The sequence below is a fragment of the Lithobates pipiens genome, unplaced genomic scaffold (genome assembly GCF_037356315.1).
Source record: "Lithobates pipiens isolate NorthernLeopardFrog02 unplaced genomic scaffold, aLitPip1_a1.2 Scaffold_23, whole genome shotgun sequence".
NCBI classification, from domain to species: domain Eukaryota; kingdom Metazoa; phylum Chordata; class Amphibia; order Anura; family Ranidae; genus Lithobates; species Lithobates pipiens.
Genome location: NW_027507785.1, coordinates 145,779,992 through 145,797,461, shown reverse-complemented (window position 1 = coordinate 145,797,461; position 17,470 = coordinate 145,779,992). Strand labels below are relative to the sequence as shown.

Sequence of the window (17,470 nt, the reverse complement as noted above, 5' to 3'; positions counted from 1 at the left end):
GGCTACCTGGACGATCTCCTCCTGAGAGCATCTTCCGCCTCAGAATTAGAGGAGGATGTATCGATCACCATGCAGACCCTGCAAGAATTTGGGTGGCTGTTGAACCTAAAGAAGTCAGTGATTGTGCTGACCCAGCGTCTGGAGTACCTAGGTTTGCTATTGGATTCCAGGGAAGCGACAGTTATTCTCCCTTCAGACAAACTGCAGACTCTCAGATCTCAAACTACTGTTGTACCGCAAGTGCTTGTCGCTCCGGTTTTGCATGCGAGTACTGGGACTCATGATAGTCTCCTTCGAGGCAGTACCTTATGCCCAGTTCCACACCAGAGTCCTGCAGAAGGAGATCTTGTTGAAATGGGACAAATCTCAGTTGTCCCTGGATCGACAGATCCAGATGAGCCAACCAGTCAGGGACTCCCTAATCTGGTGGTTGAGGTCCCCAGTGATTCAGTCCGGAAAATCGTTCCTTCCTCTGAAATGGACTGTGATCACTACGGACGCCAGTCTATCCGGCTGGGGTGGAGTGATGGGGATTCAGTCGGCTTAGGGCCTCTGGTCGACGGAAAACTCCAAGTTGCCGATCAATCTGCACGAATTGAGAGCGATCAGGCTGTGCCTCCACACATGGTCATTGAGTCTTCAAGGGCGTCTGATCAGGATACAGTCGGACAACGCCACGGCTGTGGCGTACATAAATCACCAAGGGGGAACAAGAAGCTCAGCCGCTGCTCGGGAGGTCGCTTACACTTCAGTGGGCAGAACGACACGTACCGGCCTTGTCGGCCATTTACATCCTGGGGGTGGAAAATTGGCAGGTGGACTATCTGAACCGCCAGATGCTGGACCCAAGAGAATGGGCATTGCACCCGGAGATATTCAGGCAGCTGTGCCTGAAGTGGGGAACACCAGATCTATTGGCCTTCCGTCTCAATCGGAAGGTGCCAAGGTTCGTGTCCAGGACAAGAGTCCCCTGTAGTCCGCCGCATCCATCTTGCTGGTGGCATCTCGCAGCTCCGCCGCTGTCATTCGGCGAAGCCGCGATGACGTCACTCCCGCGCATGCGCACGGGAGTCGACACGCGCGGCAGCTCCATTCTTGGAAATGCCGCGCTCAGTGCGCCTGTGCGCTGCTGTCTACGCCGCATGCGCCGTAGACAGCGGTGCCCGTTTTCGAGCAAATATCTCCTAAACCATATAGGTTTAGGAGATATTGCTTGGACCTACAGGTAAGCCTTAATCTAGGCTTACGTGTAGGTCAAAGTGGTTTGTAAGGGTTTACAACCACTTTAAGAAGTTGCCCACATCCAAAGAAATGGCATCCATTTTTGCTCAGGAGATCTTTTGACTTTTGGACAATGGTAGCCAGTTTTTCTCCAGATTTTGGTGAGCATTTTGTGCACAGATGGGGGTTAGATTTCCTTCACCTCTACGTATAACCCGCCGTCCAGTGGGGACACAGAACAAGCCAACCAAGCCTTGGAGCAGTTTCTACGCTGCTATATTTCTGACCACTATAGCGACCTCTTACCTTGGGCATAGTTTGTTCACAATAGTGCCATCAATACCAAATTTTGTCTGAGTTTTTGGCGAATTATGGTTTCCAACCATCCATGTTGCATGACTCGTTTGCTCCTCAAGTAATTCATGTGTTACAAGAGCATCTCCATGATCTTCATTCCACTTGAGTACTGGTCCAAGAGTCCTTGCTACGTGCCAGTGATAGGTACAGACTCTATGCTAGTGTATCAAAGGGGTAGTAAACGGCGCACACCTGCTAATAATATGTGCAAGTTGCCAATCTAGTAGAAATCATGTAATAAAATGTCACAAAAACTAAATACGTGATGATCCGTGGATAGAAAATTATTTCATACCTAATACAATGTTATTGAAAAGTGCTTGATACAAAACGCTAGGTGTTATTTATGAATTGCAATCTTATACTTTGTGCGATTCTAAAATCGCTATGTGGAGGTATATCGTAAGTATATAATGCAAGTCCCACAGCAGGATGTTATAAGCGGAGAAAAAGTAAAAATCAGAAAAAAACAGTAAAAATGTCTTTTATCGACGGAAGTGACAAAAGTGCTTCAGTGCTTCAGAATTTCCAGGATGATGACCGGTGCATTAATAGTAAAAATTCACACTCACCAGCTCCCCATCCTCGTATGGGGTTAATGCGCCTCCACAGTGTGAGCCCCTGTGTCGCTGCTTTAAAGCTGGTCCGGTTTAAAAATCCATGGAAATCCTCATGAAAGATAACAAAGTGGGGCAGACATAGTGTAATCCAGTTTTAAATGTTTATTTAAATGTTTAAAATCGCTACTCACATATGTGAAATGAAAACCGGCATTACAATCATTCAAAAGGATGCTGTATGTTTGAATTCGCCGCCAATACCGCTGTATACGAGTGGAAACACCTGAGGCCACGCCCTACGCGTTTTGTCATCGGACGTCGTCTGGAGCGGCCATCTTGGTGCTCCACTGACTTCATATAGGGTGTATTATTAGTACGGCGCATGTGCGAATGCGCAAGCGCCATATTACTAGTTGGAACGAGGGAGAACCAATGCGGTGCTATCCCTCAGGCATATGGAAACTGCCTAATACATTAGCAAAATCTGTCAGATGGCCAATGAATACTGCGGGGCGGAGACATCGTATGCGGCGGCGAATGCAAGTTTTAAAACCAATGGGTAAAAGTGATTAAACAAGCATACACATATAAATCATCCTAAATGACATACAGAAAGTTCATATAAGTGAAACTGTCATCATCTGTGTAAGGAACATCTGATATATTTTCATCTCAGCAAGAAAAAGGTATTTTAATAAAGAAAAAAGGAAACAAAAATAAATAAAAATAAAAATGAGAAAAAAATAATATATATAAGAAAAAATAAAAAAATGAATATAAATATAAATATAAATAAAAAATATATAAATTAAATTAAATTTTATTAAATTTTGGGAACTGTCTAAAATATATCTGGGCCCTTATCCCCATCTGGGATGGCACAAATAAAAATAAAATAAGACCAATAAAAAAATATGGAAAAAAATATAAGAATAAGAACAAATGCTCATTATTTAGAATAGTTATTTGAAAGGTCGCCATAAATCTATCTATTCCATGGCGCAAATCAAAATAAGACCAATAAAAAAGATGTGGAAAAAATAAAATAAAATAAAAATAAAAATAAGAACAAATGCTCATTATTTAGAAAAGTCATGTTAAAGGTCACCAACAATCTATTCGTTAATAAGGGACCGAAATAAAAAGATGAAATAAAATAAATATAATAATATAATATATAAATAAATATAAAATGAAAAACATGATGAAATTAACATAAACAGAATCAAAAATGGAGATGAAAAAGGGAAATAAAAATAAAAATAAAAATAAGAAATTTTCATTATATTATAATGGGATTATACTAGTTGATGTTCAATCGGAAATATGTTCGACCTAGCTGAATGTATTAATTTCGATCAGAATGTGGAAAAAAAGCACAGAGGAAAAACAGATATGGGAGAAAAAAAATTATTAAAAATGTTAAAAATATATATATATATATATATATATATACATATATACATACATATACACACACATACATATATATATATATATATATATATATATATATATATATATACATAGACACATAAAAAGAGAACAATAGGCAAAAAATGTCGTGAATGGATTAAAAATTAGTTAAGAAACAATTAAGATCCAGTTCTATGTTAAGGCCTGCTGGTTCTAAAGTATTCAAAAGGAATATCCATTTTGTTTCATTCTTTGAAACTTTGATTCTTTTATCTTCCCCTCGCCAATGACCATTAATTTTATCAATACCATAAAAGGTCATGAGGTTAGGGTCTCTATTATGATAATCTCTAAAATGTTTAGAAACACTATGATTTTGGAATCCTTTCTTAATATTTTTAACATGTTCTCTAATTCTTATGTGTAATTTTCGTGTGGTCCTACCAACATATTGTTTACGACACGGGCATTCTATCACATACGTGACGTGAGTACTATTACAAGTAATGAGCTCGTTAATTTTATATTCTCTTTTGTTAGAGAAAGATGAAAACTTTACTATTTTTTTCGGAATGTTTGAACTCGTTTTGCAAGGAAGGCATCTGCCACATTTGAAAAAACCTTTCAAATTTTCAAAGATTTTTATGTTTTTTGGTGGATCAATGATGTTCTTGGCTAACGAATTTCTTAAGGTGGGGGCTCTTCTGTATATAAATACAGGTTTGTTAGGCAATAAAGATTTTAGTGTGTCATCAGTGTGTAAAATTGACCAGTGTTTTTTAAGAATTCCTTCAAGTTTCTTGTACTGACGACTATAGTCAGTCAGGAAAGCTGTTTCCATCCTACTGTTATTTTTATTTTTCTTTTGAATTCTTTTGGGCACTTCGTTTATAAGTTTTTCTCTCTTCATTTTACCTATTTTTGTTTTCAAATCACAAAGCTCTTTCTTTTTGTATCCTTTTGAGACAAATCTGTCTATAATTTGGTTTGCCTGTTTCTCATAGTCCGACTTGTCACTACAATTTCTATATATTCTCATTAGTTGACCTTTGGGAATATTACTTAACCATTTCGGGTGATGGCAGCTGGTAATGGGAATGTATCCATTTCGATCGGTGGTTTTAAAAAACGTCCTTGTGCCCAACTTGCCATTTTCTTTGAATATCTGTAGATCCAGGAAATCAATACTTTTGGTATTCCAAACACCCGAAAAGGAAATTCCGTAGGCGTTCTGGCTGATCTCATCGAAAAAATAGTTCAATTCTTCTACTGAGCCACTCCATACCATGATTATATCATCGATGTACCTACGGTACATTTTCAGGTGTGGCCTGGGTACGCTATAAATCTGTTCCTCTTCCCATCTATTAAGGAAGAGGTTAGCTACACTGGGAGCATATTTAGCTCCCATGGCTACTCCTTTAGTTTGCGTATAATAAGTGCCCTGGTACTAAAAAAAGTTGTGTGACATTGCCAGTTGTGACCCTTCAACTATAAAGTCGATCTGTTCATGTTTGAGGTCAGTCTGAGTTTGTAGTGCCCAATCAATGCTGCTTAATGCGTGTTCTTGTTTGATGTTGGTATATAACGAATTAACGTCAATAGTGACCAAAATATCTTCCTCTTTTAAATCTATATTTTGTAGTTCAGTAAGCAACTGTTTACTATGCTTAAGATAGGATTTTCCTTCTGCCACCAAAGGTTGTAGGTAACCATCCAGGTACTCTCCCAACCTGGAGAACAAAGACCCAATACCGCTGATTATGGGCCTACCTGGGTTTTTTTTTTTCATTTTTGTGAATCTTTGGTAAATAATAGATCACTGGTGTTTTAGCTGCTTTCGGAATTAAATATTTTGCCTCTTTCTTGTTTAGAATACCTCTTTTTTCCCCTTTTTTAATGAATTTCTTAAGCAGTTTTTCAGATTCAGTTTTGGGGTTGGTAGTTAATTTCTTATACGTATCCTTCTCCGCAAGTAGTTTTTCCATTTCCTTTTTGTAATCGTCTTTATTGAGTATCACTAGGCCACCTCCCTTGTCCGCCGAGCGTATTACTATATTCTTTTTCTTTTCAAATTGTTTAATAGTGTTCCATAAACTCTTGTTCTTTTTTCCATGGATCCTTAGTTCTCTTAAATCTTTTTCAACCAATTTCTTGAATACTGTAATGCTATCGTTTTTTTGTCCTTTTGGATTAAAAGTAGAATTATTTTTGAGATTAGAATGTTTGTAAACACTGTTCTGCGCAGTGTTTACATAGACATTGTTCCCAGCCTGTTTAGGTTGTTGTTCTTTTCTAGCGAAATTTTTTTTAATATTCAGCTTCCTTATAAATTTCTGCAGATCGATAAATGCCTCAAACTTATCAAGTTGCTTATCAGGGGCATATTTGAGACCTAAATCAAGGACCTTAAGTTCTTCCTCATTGAAAGTGGCCGAGCTAAGATTATATATTCCCTGGCCTACTGTTCCCTTCTTCAGTGGGGACACCCCTGGCAAAATGGTGGATGGAATCCCAGGTGGACCAAACAAGGGAATATGAGATCGAACCCAGTGGATCATTTAGAACGGTATTGGGACGAAAGAAGGGAACAGACTTACAGAACCCCGAGAAGGGAACAAAGAAACGAAATAGAGGAAAGAGGGGAGGAAACAAGAAAAAGAAGGGAACAGTAGGCCAGGGAATATATAATCTTAGCTCGGCCACTTTCAATGAGGAAGAACTTAAGGTCCTTGATTTAGGTCTCAAATATGCCCCTGATAAGCAACTTGATAAGTTTGAGGCATTTATCGATCTGCAGAAATTTATAAGGAAGCTGAATATTAAAAAAAAATTCGCTAGAAAAGAACAACAACCTAAACAGGCTGGGAACAATGTCTATGTAAACACTGCGCAGAACAGTGTTTACAAACATTCTAATCTCAAAAATAATTCTACTTTTAATCCAAAAGGACAAAAAAACGATAGCATTACAGTATTCAAGAAATTGGTTGAAAAAGATTTAAGAGAACTAAGGATCCATGGAAAAAAGAACAAGAGTTTATGGAACACTATTAAACAATTTGAAAAGAAAAAGAATATAGTAATACGCTCGGCGGACAAGGGAGGTGGCCTAGTGATACTCAATAAAGACGATTACAAAAAGGAAATGGAAAAACTACTTGCGGAGAAGGATACGTATAAGAAATTAACTACCAACCCCAAAACTGAATCTGAAAAACTGCTTAAGAAATTCATTAAAAAAGGGGAAAAAAGAGGTATTCTAAACAAGAAAGAGGCAAAATATTTATTTACCAAAGATTCACAAAAATGAAAAAAAAACCCCAGGTAGGCCCATAATCAGCGGTATTGGGTCTTTGTTCTCGAGGTTGGGAGAGTACCTGGATGGTTACCTACAACCTTTGGTGGCAGAAGGAAAATCCTATCTTAAGGATAGTAAACAGTTGCTTACTGAACTACAAAATATAGATTTAAAAGAGGAAGATATTTTGGTCACCATTGACGTTAATTCGTTATATACCAACATCAAACAAGAACACGCATTAAGCAGCATTGATTGGGCACTACAAACTCAGACTGACCTCAAACATGAACAGATCGACTTTATAGTTGAAGGGTCACAACTGGCAATGTCACACAACTTTTTTTGGTACCAGGGCACTTATTATACGCAAACTAAAGGAGTAGCCATGGGAGCTAAATATGCTCCCAGTGTAGCTAACCTCTTCCTTAATAGATGGGAAGAGGAACAGATTTATAGCGTACCCAGGCCACACCTGAAAATGTACCGTAGGTACATCGATGATATAATCATGGTATGGAGTGGCTCAGTAGAAGAATTGAACTATTTTTTCGATGAGATCAGCCAGAACGCCTACGGAATTTCCTTTTCGGGTGTTTGGAATACCAAAAGTATTGATTTCCTGGATCTACAGATATTCAAAGAAAATGGCAAGTTGGGCACAAGGACGTTTTTTAAAACCACCGATCGAAATGGATACATTCCCATTACCAGCTGCCATCACCCGAAATGGTTAAGTAATATTCCCAAAGGTCAACTAATGAGAATATATAGAAATTGTAGTGACAAGTCGGACTATGAGAAACAGGCAAACCAAATTATAGACAGATTTGTCTCAAAAGGATACAAAAAGAAAGAGCTTTGTGATTTGAAAACAAAAATAGGTAAAATGAAGAGAGAAAAACTTATAAACGAAGTGCCCAAAAGAATTCAAAATAAAAATAAAAATAACAGTAGGATGGAAACAGCTTTCCTGACTGGCTATAGTCGTCAGTACAAGAAACTTGAAGGAATTCTTAAAAAACACTGGTCAATTTTACACACTGATGACACACTAAAATCTTTATTGCCTAACAAACCTGTATTTATATACAGAAGAGCCCCCACCTTAAGAAATTTGTTAGCCAAGAACATCATTGATCCACCAAAAAACATAAAAATCTTTGAAAATTTGAAAGGTTTTTTCAAATGTGGCAGATGCCTTCCTTGCAAAACGAGTTTAAACATTCTGAAAAAAATAGTAAAGTTTTCATCTTTCTCTAACAAAAGAGAATATAAAATTAACGAGCTCATTACTTGTAATAGTACTCACGTCACGTATGTGATAGAATGCCCGTGTCGTAAACAATATGTTGGTAGGACCACACGAAAATTACACATAAGAATTAGAGAACATGTTAAAAATATTAAGAAAGGATTCCAAAATCATAGTGTTTCTAAACATTTTAGAGATTATCATAATAGAGACCCTAACCTCATGACCTTTTATGGTATTGATAAAATTAATGGTCATTGGCGAGGGGAAGATAAAAGAATCAAAGTTTCAAAGAATGAAACAAAATGGATATTCCTTTTGAATACTTTAGAACCAGCAGGCCTTAACATAGAACTGGATCTTAATTGTTTCTTAACTAATTTTTAATCCATTCACGGCATTTTTTGCCTATTGTTCTCTTTTTATGTGTCTATGTATATATATATATATATATATATATATATATATATATATATATATATATATATATGTGTATATGTGTGTATATGTATGTATATATGTATATATATATATATATATTTTTAACATTTTTAATATTTTTTTTCTCCCATATCTGTTTTTCCTCTGTGCTTTTTTTCCACATTCTGATCGAAATTAATACATTCAGCTAGGTCGAACATATTTCCGATTGAACATCAACTAGTATAATCACATTATAATATAATGAAAATTTCTTATTTTTATTTTTATTTTTATTTCCCTTTTTCATCTCCATTTTTGATTCCCTAGGGATTTTTGTTTATTTCTGTTTATGTTAATTTCATCATGTTTTTCATTTTATATTTATTTTATTTCATCTTTTTATTTCGGTCCCTTATTAACGAATAGATTGTTGGTGACCTTTAACATGACTTTTCTAAATAATGAGCATTTGTTCTTATTTTTATTTTTATTTTATTTTATTTTTTCCACATCTTTTTTATTGGTCTTATTTTGATTTGCGCCATGGAATAGATAGATTTATGGCGACCTTTCAAATAACTATTCTAAATAATGAGCATTTGTTCTTATTCTTATATTTTTTTCCATATTTTTTTATTGGTCTTATTTTATTTTTATTTGTGCCATCCCAGATGGGGATAAGGGCCCAGATATATTTTAGACAGTTCCCAAAATTTAATAAAATTTAATTTAATTTATATATTTTTTATTTATATTTATATTTATATTCATTTTTTTATTTTTTCTTATATATATTATTTTTTTCTCATTTTTATTTTTATTTATTTTTGTTTCCTTTTTTCTTTATTAAAATACCTTTTTCTTGCTGAGATGAAAATATATCAGATGTTCCTTACACAGATGATGACAGTTTCACTTATATGAACTTTCTGTATGTCATTTAGGATGATTTATATGTGTATGCTTGTTTAATCACTTTTACCCATTGGTTTTAAAACTTGCATTCACCGCCGCATACGATGTCTCCGCCCCGCAGTATTCATTGGCCATCTGACAGATTTTGCTAATGTATTAGGCAGTTTCCATATGCCTGAGGGATAGCACCGCATTGGTTCTCCCTCGTTCCAACTAGTAATATGGCGCTTGCGCATTCGCGCATGCGCCGTACTAATAATACACCCTATATGAAGTCAGTGGAGCACCAAGATGGCCGCTCCAGACGACGTCCGATGACGAAACGCGTAGGGCGTGGCCTCAGGTGTTTCCACTCGTATACAGTGGTATTGGCGGCGAATTCAAACATACAGCATCCTTTTGAATGATTGTAATGCCGGTTTTCATTTCACATATGTGAGTAGCGATTTTAAACATTTAAATAAACATTTAAAACTGGATTACACTATGTCTGCCCCACTTTGTTATCTTTCATGAGGATTTCCATGGATTTTTAAACCGGACCAGCTTTAAAGCAGCGACACAGGGGCTCACACTGTGGAGGCGCATTAACCCCATACGGGGATGGGGAGCTGGTGAGTGTGAATTTTTACTATTAATGCACCGGTCATCATCCTGGAAATTCTGAAGCACTGAAGCACTTTTGTCACTTCCGTCTTTAAAGACATTTTTACTGTTTTTTTCTGATTTTTACTTTTTCTCCGCTTATAACATCCTGCTGTGGGACTTGCATTATATACTTACGATATACCTCCACATAGCGATTTTAGAACCGCACGAAGTATAAGATTGCAATTCAATGAGATTTTCTTTTTTCTTTTTGCTTATAATTTTCTGCTGCTGGATTTTAATATACATGTGCAATATAGCTCCACTTAGCGATTTTCAAATCGCATACAACACAGGATTGCGATTTTGACATTTTTATCTATATTTTTTTTTGTGTCTTTATGTTTTTGTATTTCACTATATCCTGCTGTGGGACTTGCATTATATACTTGCGATATACCTCCACGTAGCGATTTTAGAATCGCACGAAATATAGATTGCAATTTAATGAGATTTCCTTTTGCTTATAATTTTCTGCTGCTGGATTTTAATATACATGTGCAATATAGCTCCACTTAGCGATTTTTAAATCGCATACAATACAGGACTGCGATTCTGACATTTTAATTTATATTTTTGGTTTTGTATTTTGGTACTTCTAATTCATAAATAACACCTAGCGTTTTGTATCAAGCACTTTTCAATAACATTGTATTAGGTATGAAATAATTTTCTATCCACGGATCATCACGTATTTAGTTTTTGTGACATTTTATTACATGATTTCTACTAGATTGGCAACTTGCACATATTATTAGCAGGTGTGCGCCGTTTACTACCCCTTTGATACACTATTATACCATTCACCTTTCGGGGTGATTCCAATAGGTAGTGGCAGCCCCTGTCTTTATCACTAGGGCACTTATTCACTCATTCATTTATTTATTATTTTTTCATTTTATTCTTCACTTTCTAACCACTTTGATTACTTTTCCACTCCACCATATTTTATAACTTTTATAGATTTAGGGTCCATAGCGCACCTTTACCCCTTTTTGACAGACTCTATGCTGACCGCAGACGCCTACCTGCTCCTACCAATTTGGGGAGAGGGTTTGGCTCTCATCTCGCAACCTCCGACTCAGTATTCCCTCACAGAAACTGGCACCACGGTTTATTGGGCCTTTTCGTATTCTCCGTAAGATCAACCCAGTGGCTTATGCATTATACCTTCCTTCTAACATACGTATTTCGAATGTATTTCATGTCTCCTTATTAAAACACTTGAGGAGTATGAGATACAATCAATCATTGACTCTTGTAGGTACCATGGGCACATACAGTACCTGGTTCGTTCAAAAGGGTTACAGTCTGGAGAAGTGCTCATGGGTCTCATCCTCGGATGTACATGCTCCTGTCCTTCTCTGTGCTTTCCATAGACTTTTTCCCCTCAAACCTGGTAGCCCTCCAAGGGGGAGAGGCCGTTTAGGGAGTACTGTCAGGGCTGGGCTCAGCCCTCCCTTCTCAATGCTCAGCTGCTGGTTAATTGCCAGCACCCATCGTTCCACAGTGCCTCACCTGGTGATCATTTCCTACTCGCCAGCCAGGCACTTCTGGCTATTTAAACTGCCTGGTTCATATCTCCCATGCCTTTGCCTCGGTCAACCTATCTGAAGATTCTCTGCTGTGTACCTGTTAAAGACTTGCCTGGCTGACATCCCTTCTGGTACCTGTTCCTATTTGCCGTCTCCGACTACGCTGATCTCTGGCTTCCTGATTTACTGGCTTGCACTGGCTACCCACTTTCAATAACGAACTCTGGCTATGTTTTGACTACGTTTACTACTTACTCCATTTTTACCACTATATTAAGAGATGTTAAATAATGTATCCGTGCTTAGGCCAAAGGGAAATAAGGTGTGCAGCCTACCTTGCTAGGTCCCCAATAGGGGACTAGAATGATAATAGTGCAAGTATAAGGGTAAATGGCGCTACCTATATATTGAAAGGCAACAGACACTTGTTAGGTGCTATGTGCCTCTATAGTGACAGATAAAAGTGCATATACCAATAGTGCAATCCTAATAAATTACCAATGTGCACATACCAGTGGTGAAAACCTCACTAGGTTGCCAAATAAATATGAACATGATATAAATAAATGTTTAAAAGTGATACATAAACCGTGATACTCTGATACCAAAAATGCAAGTATATAAAAAATAAAAATAAATGTATATATAAAAAATAGTCACAAAAGTGTAAGATAAATATTAAATAAAAAAATATTTGAAATGATATAAAATGACCCCAAACAATTAGTGTGCCAAATCCAAAAAATACATTTAAAAAAAGCAATCCAACCAAAGTCTTATGTGATAAGTGCTTGGTGACGATAAACACAGGGACAAAATCCAGGTGACTTTTAAGTGCTCCTCTTCTTGGGTCCCCACTCACCAGCTCCAATAACCCATACAGGGGTATCTCGCATAGCATATAGGCTTGATGTACCAATACTGTTTCTCAAGATAGATCATGCAGCCAGGCCCCAACCTTTCCAACCAGTATCCAGCTCCTAGGGACTTTCCAAGGATATCCCGCAGCTGGACTGAATTAGGTGTGCAAAAGATCTCTCTCCAAGCCCAGATCAGCCAGCTGTGCTCCTCTCCTAATGCTCTCTCCAATATCCAGTATGGATAAGGTTTTCATGCAAAATATGAGGAAATATGTTTATTCCAAAATTAAAACCGTAAAAAAGACAAAAAAAGTAAAAGTAAAAAATAAAAACAAATGTCCCATACTATGGAAACTTCTCAAAGTCTTGCGGGAGAAATTACAGCTTCAGACCTGGTATGTCTCACTTGCAGCGTGCACTCCAGCTGCGTTCCACAGGCTCAGTGACTGCTATCACACCCAGAAATGACGTTAGTATGTGACTCCGCCTTACGCACGTTTTGTTATCAAACTTCTTCTGAGGCGGGGCTGCAATGGAGAGCAACAAGTGAGAGAGACAGAGAAAAATATATCTGACCAAAACATTACACATTACTAGCATTTTAAAAAAAAATATGAAGAAGCAGCAGCATAAAAACCCAGCAAGCACAATTTATTTTAGAGAGATAAACAGAAATAAAATTAAAATGTATTGTTTTGTGGACATAACAATTGTACAATTAGAATCAATGGTTGAAACTTGTATTTGGCTTATATAGCCAAATACAAGTTTCAACCATGCAAAATTTGCAAATTCGCACGTGGCTAAAAAGCATTTGCGTGCGTGAAAATGTGCGCACATTTTCACGCTCGCAAATGCTTTTTAGCCACGTGTGAATTTGCAAATTTACTATAGTGCTCCGTAAAAAAATGAATGTGAGTTAAATTGTGGCTATTTTATATGTCTGAGCATACACACTTGTGCTGGTACATAGTTGTAGAAAGAGGGGGAATTTAACTCTTCTCAGACTTTCAGTGATATTTCAGTTTATACATCAGAGAAAATTGAGTACTGGCACTAATACGGCTACAATCACATTAAGTTTATACATCAATTTTTTTCAGCAGTTTAAAATCAGATTATCTTTAACCACTTGATATATTTTCACCCCCTTCCTGCCCAGGCCAATTTTTAGCTTTCAGCGATGTCACATTTTAAATGACAATTGTGTGGTCATGCAACACTGTACCCATATGAAATGTTGATCCTATTTTTCCCCACAAATAGAGCTTTCTTTTGGTGGTATTTTATCACCTCTGTGTTTTTATTTTTTGCAAAAAAAAAAAAAAGTCTCCACAGTTTAGGCTGATATATGTTGTTCTATATATTTCTGGTAAAAAAAAAGTGTATATTGGTTTGCACAAAAGTTATTGTGCCAACAAAATAGGGGATAGATTTATGTTATTTTTTTATTTTTATTATTATTATTTTTTTTACTAGTAATGGCAGCGATCTGCGATTTTTGTCAGGACTGTGATATTGTGCCAGACAGATCAGACATTTTTGACACTATTTTGGGACCATTGACAATTATACAGCGATCGGTGCTATAAACATGCACTGATTACTGCATAAATGTCACTGGCAGGGAAGGGGTTAACACTAGGGGGTGATCAAGGGTTTAAATGTGTTACCTAGGGAGTGATTCTAACTGGGGTGGGGGACTGACTGGGGAGCTGATCGATTGTTGTTCCTATATACAAAGAACACACAATCTGTCTCCTCTCCCCTGACAGTTTACACACACAGATCCACGTCCCTGCTCTGTGAAAGCAAATGCAGCACACATGCACCCCCCAAGATGTCAGGGAAGCCGAGGACATCATATGACAGCCACTCGGGACAGCAGAGCCACTTTGTGCCTATCATATTACTATGCACGGGATGAGAATTAGTTAAACAATATACCACATATTTAAGAATCATTTAGGCCATCATATTATGCTGTAAACTTTATTTCCATGTGCAATTCTCATGTTTCGATCTCGACGACTTACTTAGATGGTCTCTGTTGTCTGTGACCTTTAGTGAATTTTTTGTGACTATTTTTCCTGATTGCTATAGTGAATTTATTTCTGTGCTAATTTGTGCAGTTTTAGCCATTTTGCGACCATTTATTCGCAAATTTGTGCTATAGTAAATAAACCCCAATGTCTTAGAAATACTAGAATACTCCTGGAATGTAAAAGACTTCCGCTTACCTGAAAAACGATCTTGTTGCCTCTTACTTATGGAGACAACGCCCCATGCTGTATTTTTACAGGAATCACACTTCCAAAACTTTAAAACAAACCATTCCCAGTTGACTACCGCAGTGTGTCCCCCTCAAAATCAAATTTTCATCAATTGCCAATTTTTAGACTTTCATACTGACCATGAGGACAGATTAATTTCCTTTTAAAGCAGTGGCGTATCATCCATGGATGCAGGGTGTTCACTGAACACGGCCTCCAAGGACCCACAATGCACACATGGATGATTGTCCCTTGGTTCACAGCTGGGGATGATTGGTGTGGCAGGAGGGGACAGCTGTCTCCCTGCATGACAGCCCCCCCCCGGCTATCAATGCTGTATAACCTGCACAACACATGAGACTTTACTTACTTTACATTACTGAATTTACTTTTTTTTTTTTTTTTGCAGACATAAGCAACGGATGCATTTTGCATTAATGAGTTTACTTCAGGATTCTCAAAACAACTTAAAAATATTTAAGGTATATGCTTATATTATTTGTTGAGTGTCATCTGTTGTCTTGTAATGGGACTTTTATGCCTTAATGGATTATTTGGAAAATGTCATGTGTTCATTGATCGCTCTTTCCTTTCAGAATGGCACATTAATTTATGGCTGTCGGGATGACCAAGAATATCTTTCAGACCTAAATGAACTTGCCCACCACCTGAAGCCATTTTTCTTAACAGCGGATGGACTGGTTGCTGGACCTCAGTGCACGAAAAACATTCTGAAGGAACTTATACATGTACTGACAAGCACACTACTGAGCACCAGTGTTGACTCTGGGAGAGCAGGGAAAATCAAATCTATTCCAGTGTCCCAGAGTAGGAATTACTGTGAGGCCAGCTGCTTCTGTATGGATTTCCTCAGAAATGGTAAATATTGGGTGTGTAGACCCCCTTCACTCTGTACTCCCTAATAGGTGTATGCTATATTTCCAGCACATTTTGGGATGTTTAAAAGTTTCCATTAAATATCACCTACTACGTAAAATAGTTATGCTCTATACTGACTCCTTACATAAGTTGACTTACACAAACTGATGCTGTGGTATATCTTTTAAGTCACCTTCAGCATTTTTTGCAGGGCTATGTTGCTTGAGCTAAATATTGCAATTTACATGTTATTGATGACAAAGCTACAATGAAGAGGCAACTAGACAACTAGTAATAATGGTTGTTTCCATCTACTGATCATGCTGCTTTGACAGTGGTCAACTGACAAAGCTGTGTTTTTCTATATTATGTCATCAAAATCTGCCTCCTTTGCCTCTATGCAGTTTATTTATAGGGATACAAATTCTTCCTGACAGACACATACACTACTGTGCAAAGGTTTTAGGCAGGTGTGAAATATGTAAATTATCAATTTGCAAAATGGAAAGTAAATGAACAGAAGAGTAATACAAATCAAATCAATATTTTTGGTGTAACCACCCTTTGCCTTCAAATCTGCATCAATTATCCTATGTACATTTGCACACACTTTTTAAAGGAACTCTCCAGGTAGGTTGTCTCAAACATATTGGAGAACTCATCAACAATCTTCTGTGGATGTAGGCTGCCTCAAATTCTTCTGTCTCTTTATATAATCCCAAACAGACTTGCTGATGCTGAGATTAGGGTTCTGTGGGGTCCAAACCATCACTCCCAGGATTTCTTGATAGTTTTTAAGGACATTGACTGTATGTTTGCAGTTGTCGTCTTGCTGCAGAATACATTTGGAGCCAATCACATGCCTTCCTAATGGTGTGGTATGATGGATAAGTATCTGCCTGTATTTCTCAGCTTTGAGGACACCATGGATCCTGACCAATTCTTCAACTCCATTTACAGAAATGCAGCCCCAAACCTGCAAGGAACTTCCACCATGGTTCACTGTTGCTCGCAAACACTCACCATTGTACCGCTTTCCATCCCTTCGGCAAGCTCACTCCTGCTACAGCCAAATAGTTCAAATTTTGACTCATCAGTCCAGAGCACCCCTGTTGAAGACCCCTAGTGTCGAAACGCGTAGGGATAGCATTACTTGTACCCCACATTGCTTTTTTTTTTTTTACCAAACAATTCTTATTAAATTCATACAGAAAGTACATAGTCACTTGTACATAGTTTGTTTTTTTCTTCAAATTTGTCTCATTGCATAAGCGGATGCAGCCGCTATCGTATGTAAGGCAGAATAACATCAATCTATGACAATGACAGGAATATTGACAACATTGTCCAAACTATTTTATTTTTTTATTATTTCCCTTTTGAACGTCAAAATACTGATCGTATAGTAAAACTCATATTGGGATCGGTAGGCAGTGTAGCGTTAATTGACTGTAACTTGCACCTTGCATCTTATCTAATATAGTGCTTAGGATCAGCTAATTTATGTTCGGTAAGTATCCTGTGGTAACTGTGTGTGAGTTTGAGGGGTATGGGGCAGGTATGTTGGATGTTGGGTATTTGCGTCCCCTCTTCTATGTGGGGAAGAAGTAGTTATGGGCTTTAAATGTACCCTTTGGATGGGAATGCGTCAGAAAAGGGTCAGTAGGGAAGGGAAGTCTGTTGGGGAAGCAGACCCTTGTTGTGTGAAAGGTTTTCTTATGTCCTCTCTTGATGGTTTATGTCAGCAGGTATTGTTTAAAGGTATCTGTGGTCGTGAAGTGTATCCAGTATGACCATGTGGCTGTAAACTTTGTGGGCGAGTCCTTC

The 17,470-nt window shown here is 37.5% G+C and overlaps 1 protein-coding gene across 7 annotated transcripts in view; it reads left to right on the top strand.

Moving 5' to 3' along the window:
• IPPK (inositol-pentakisphosphate 2-kinase) overlaps nt 1–17,470 on the top strand; it is a 1,165,378-nt gene that overhangs the window by 731,912 nt on the left and 415,996 nt on the right. For all 7 annotated transcript variants that reach the window (XM_077452467.1, XM_077452466.1, XM_077452469.1 and 4 more), the window contains 2 exons: nt 15,174–15,246; nt 15,361–15,643. In XM_077452467.1, the coding sequence (XP_077308593.1) occupies nt 15,174–15,246; nt 15,361–15,643 (356 nt within the window). The remainder of the gene's footprint in view (nt 1–15,173; nt 15,247–15,360; nt 15,644–17,470) is intronic.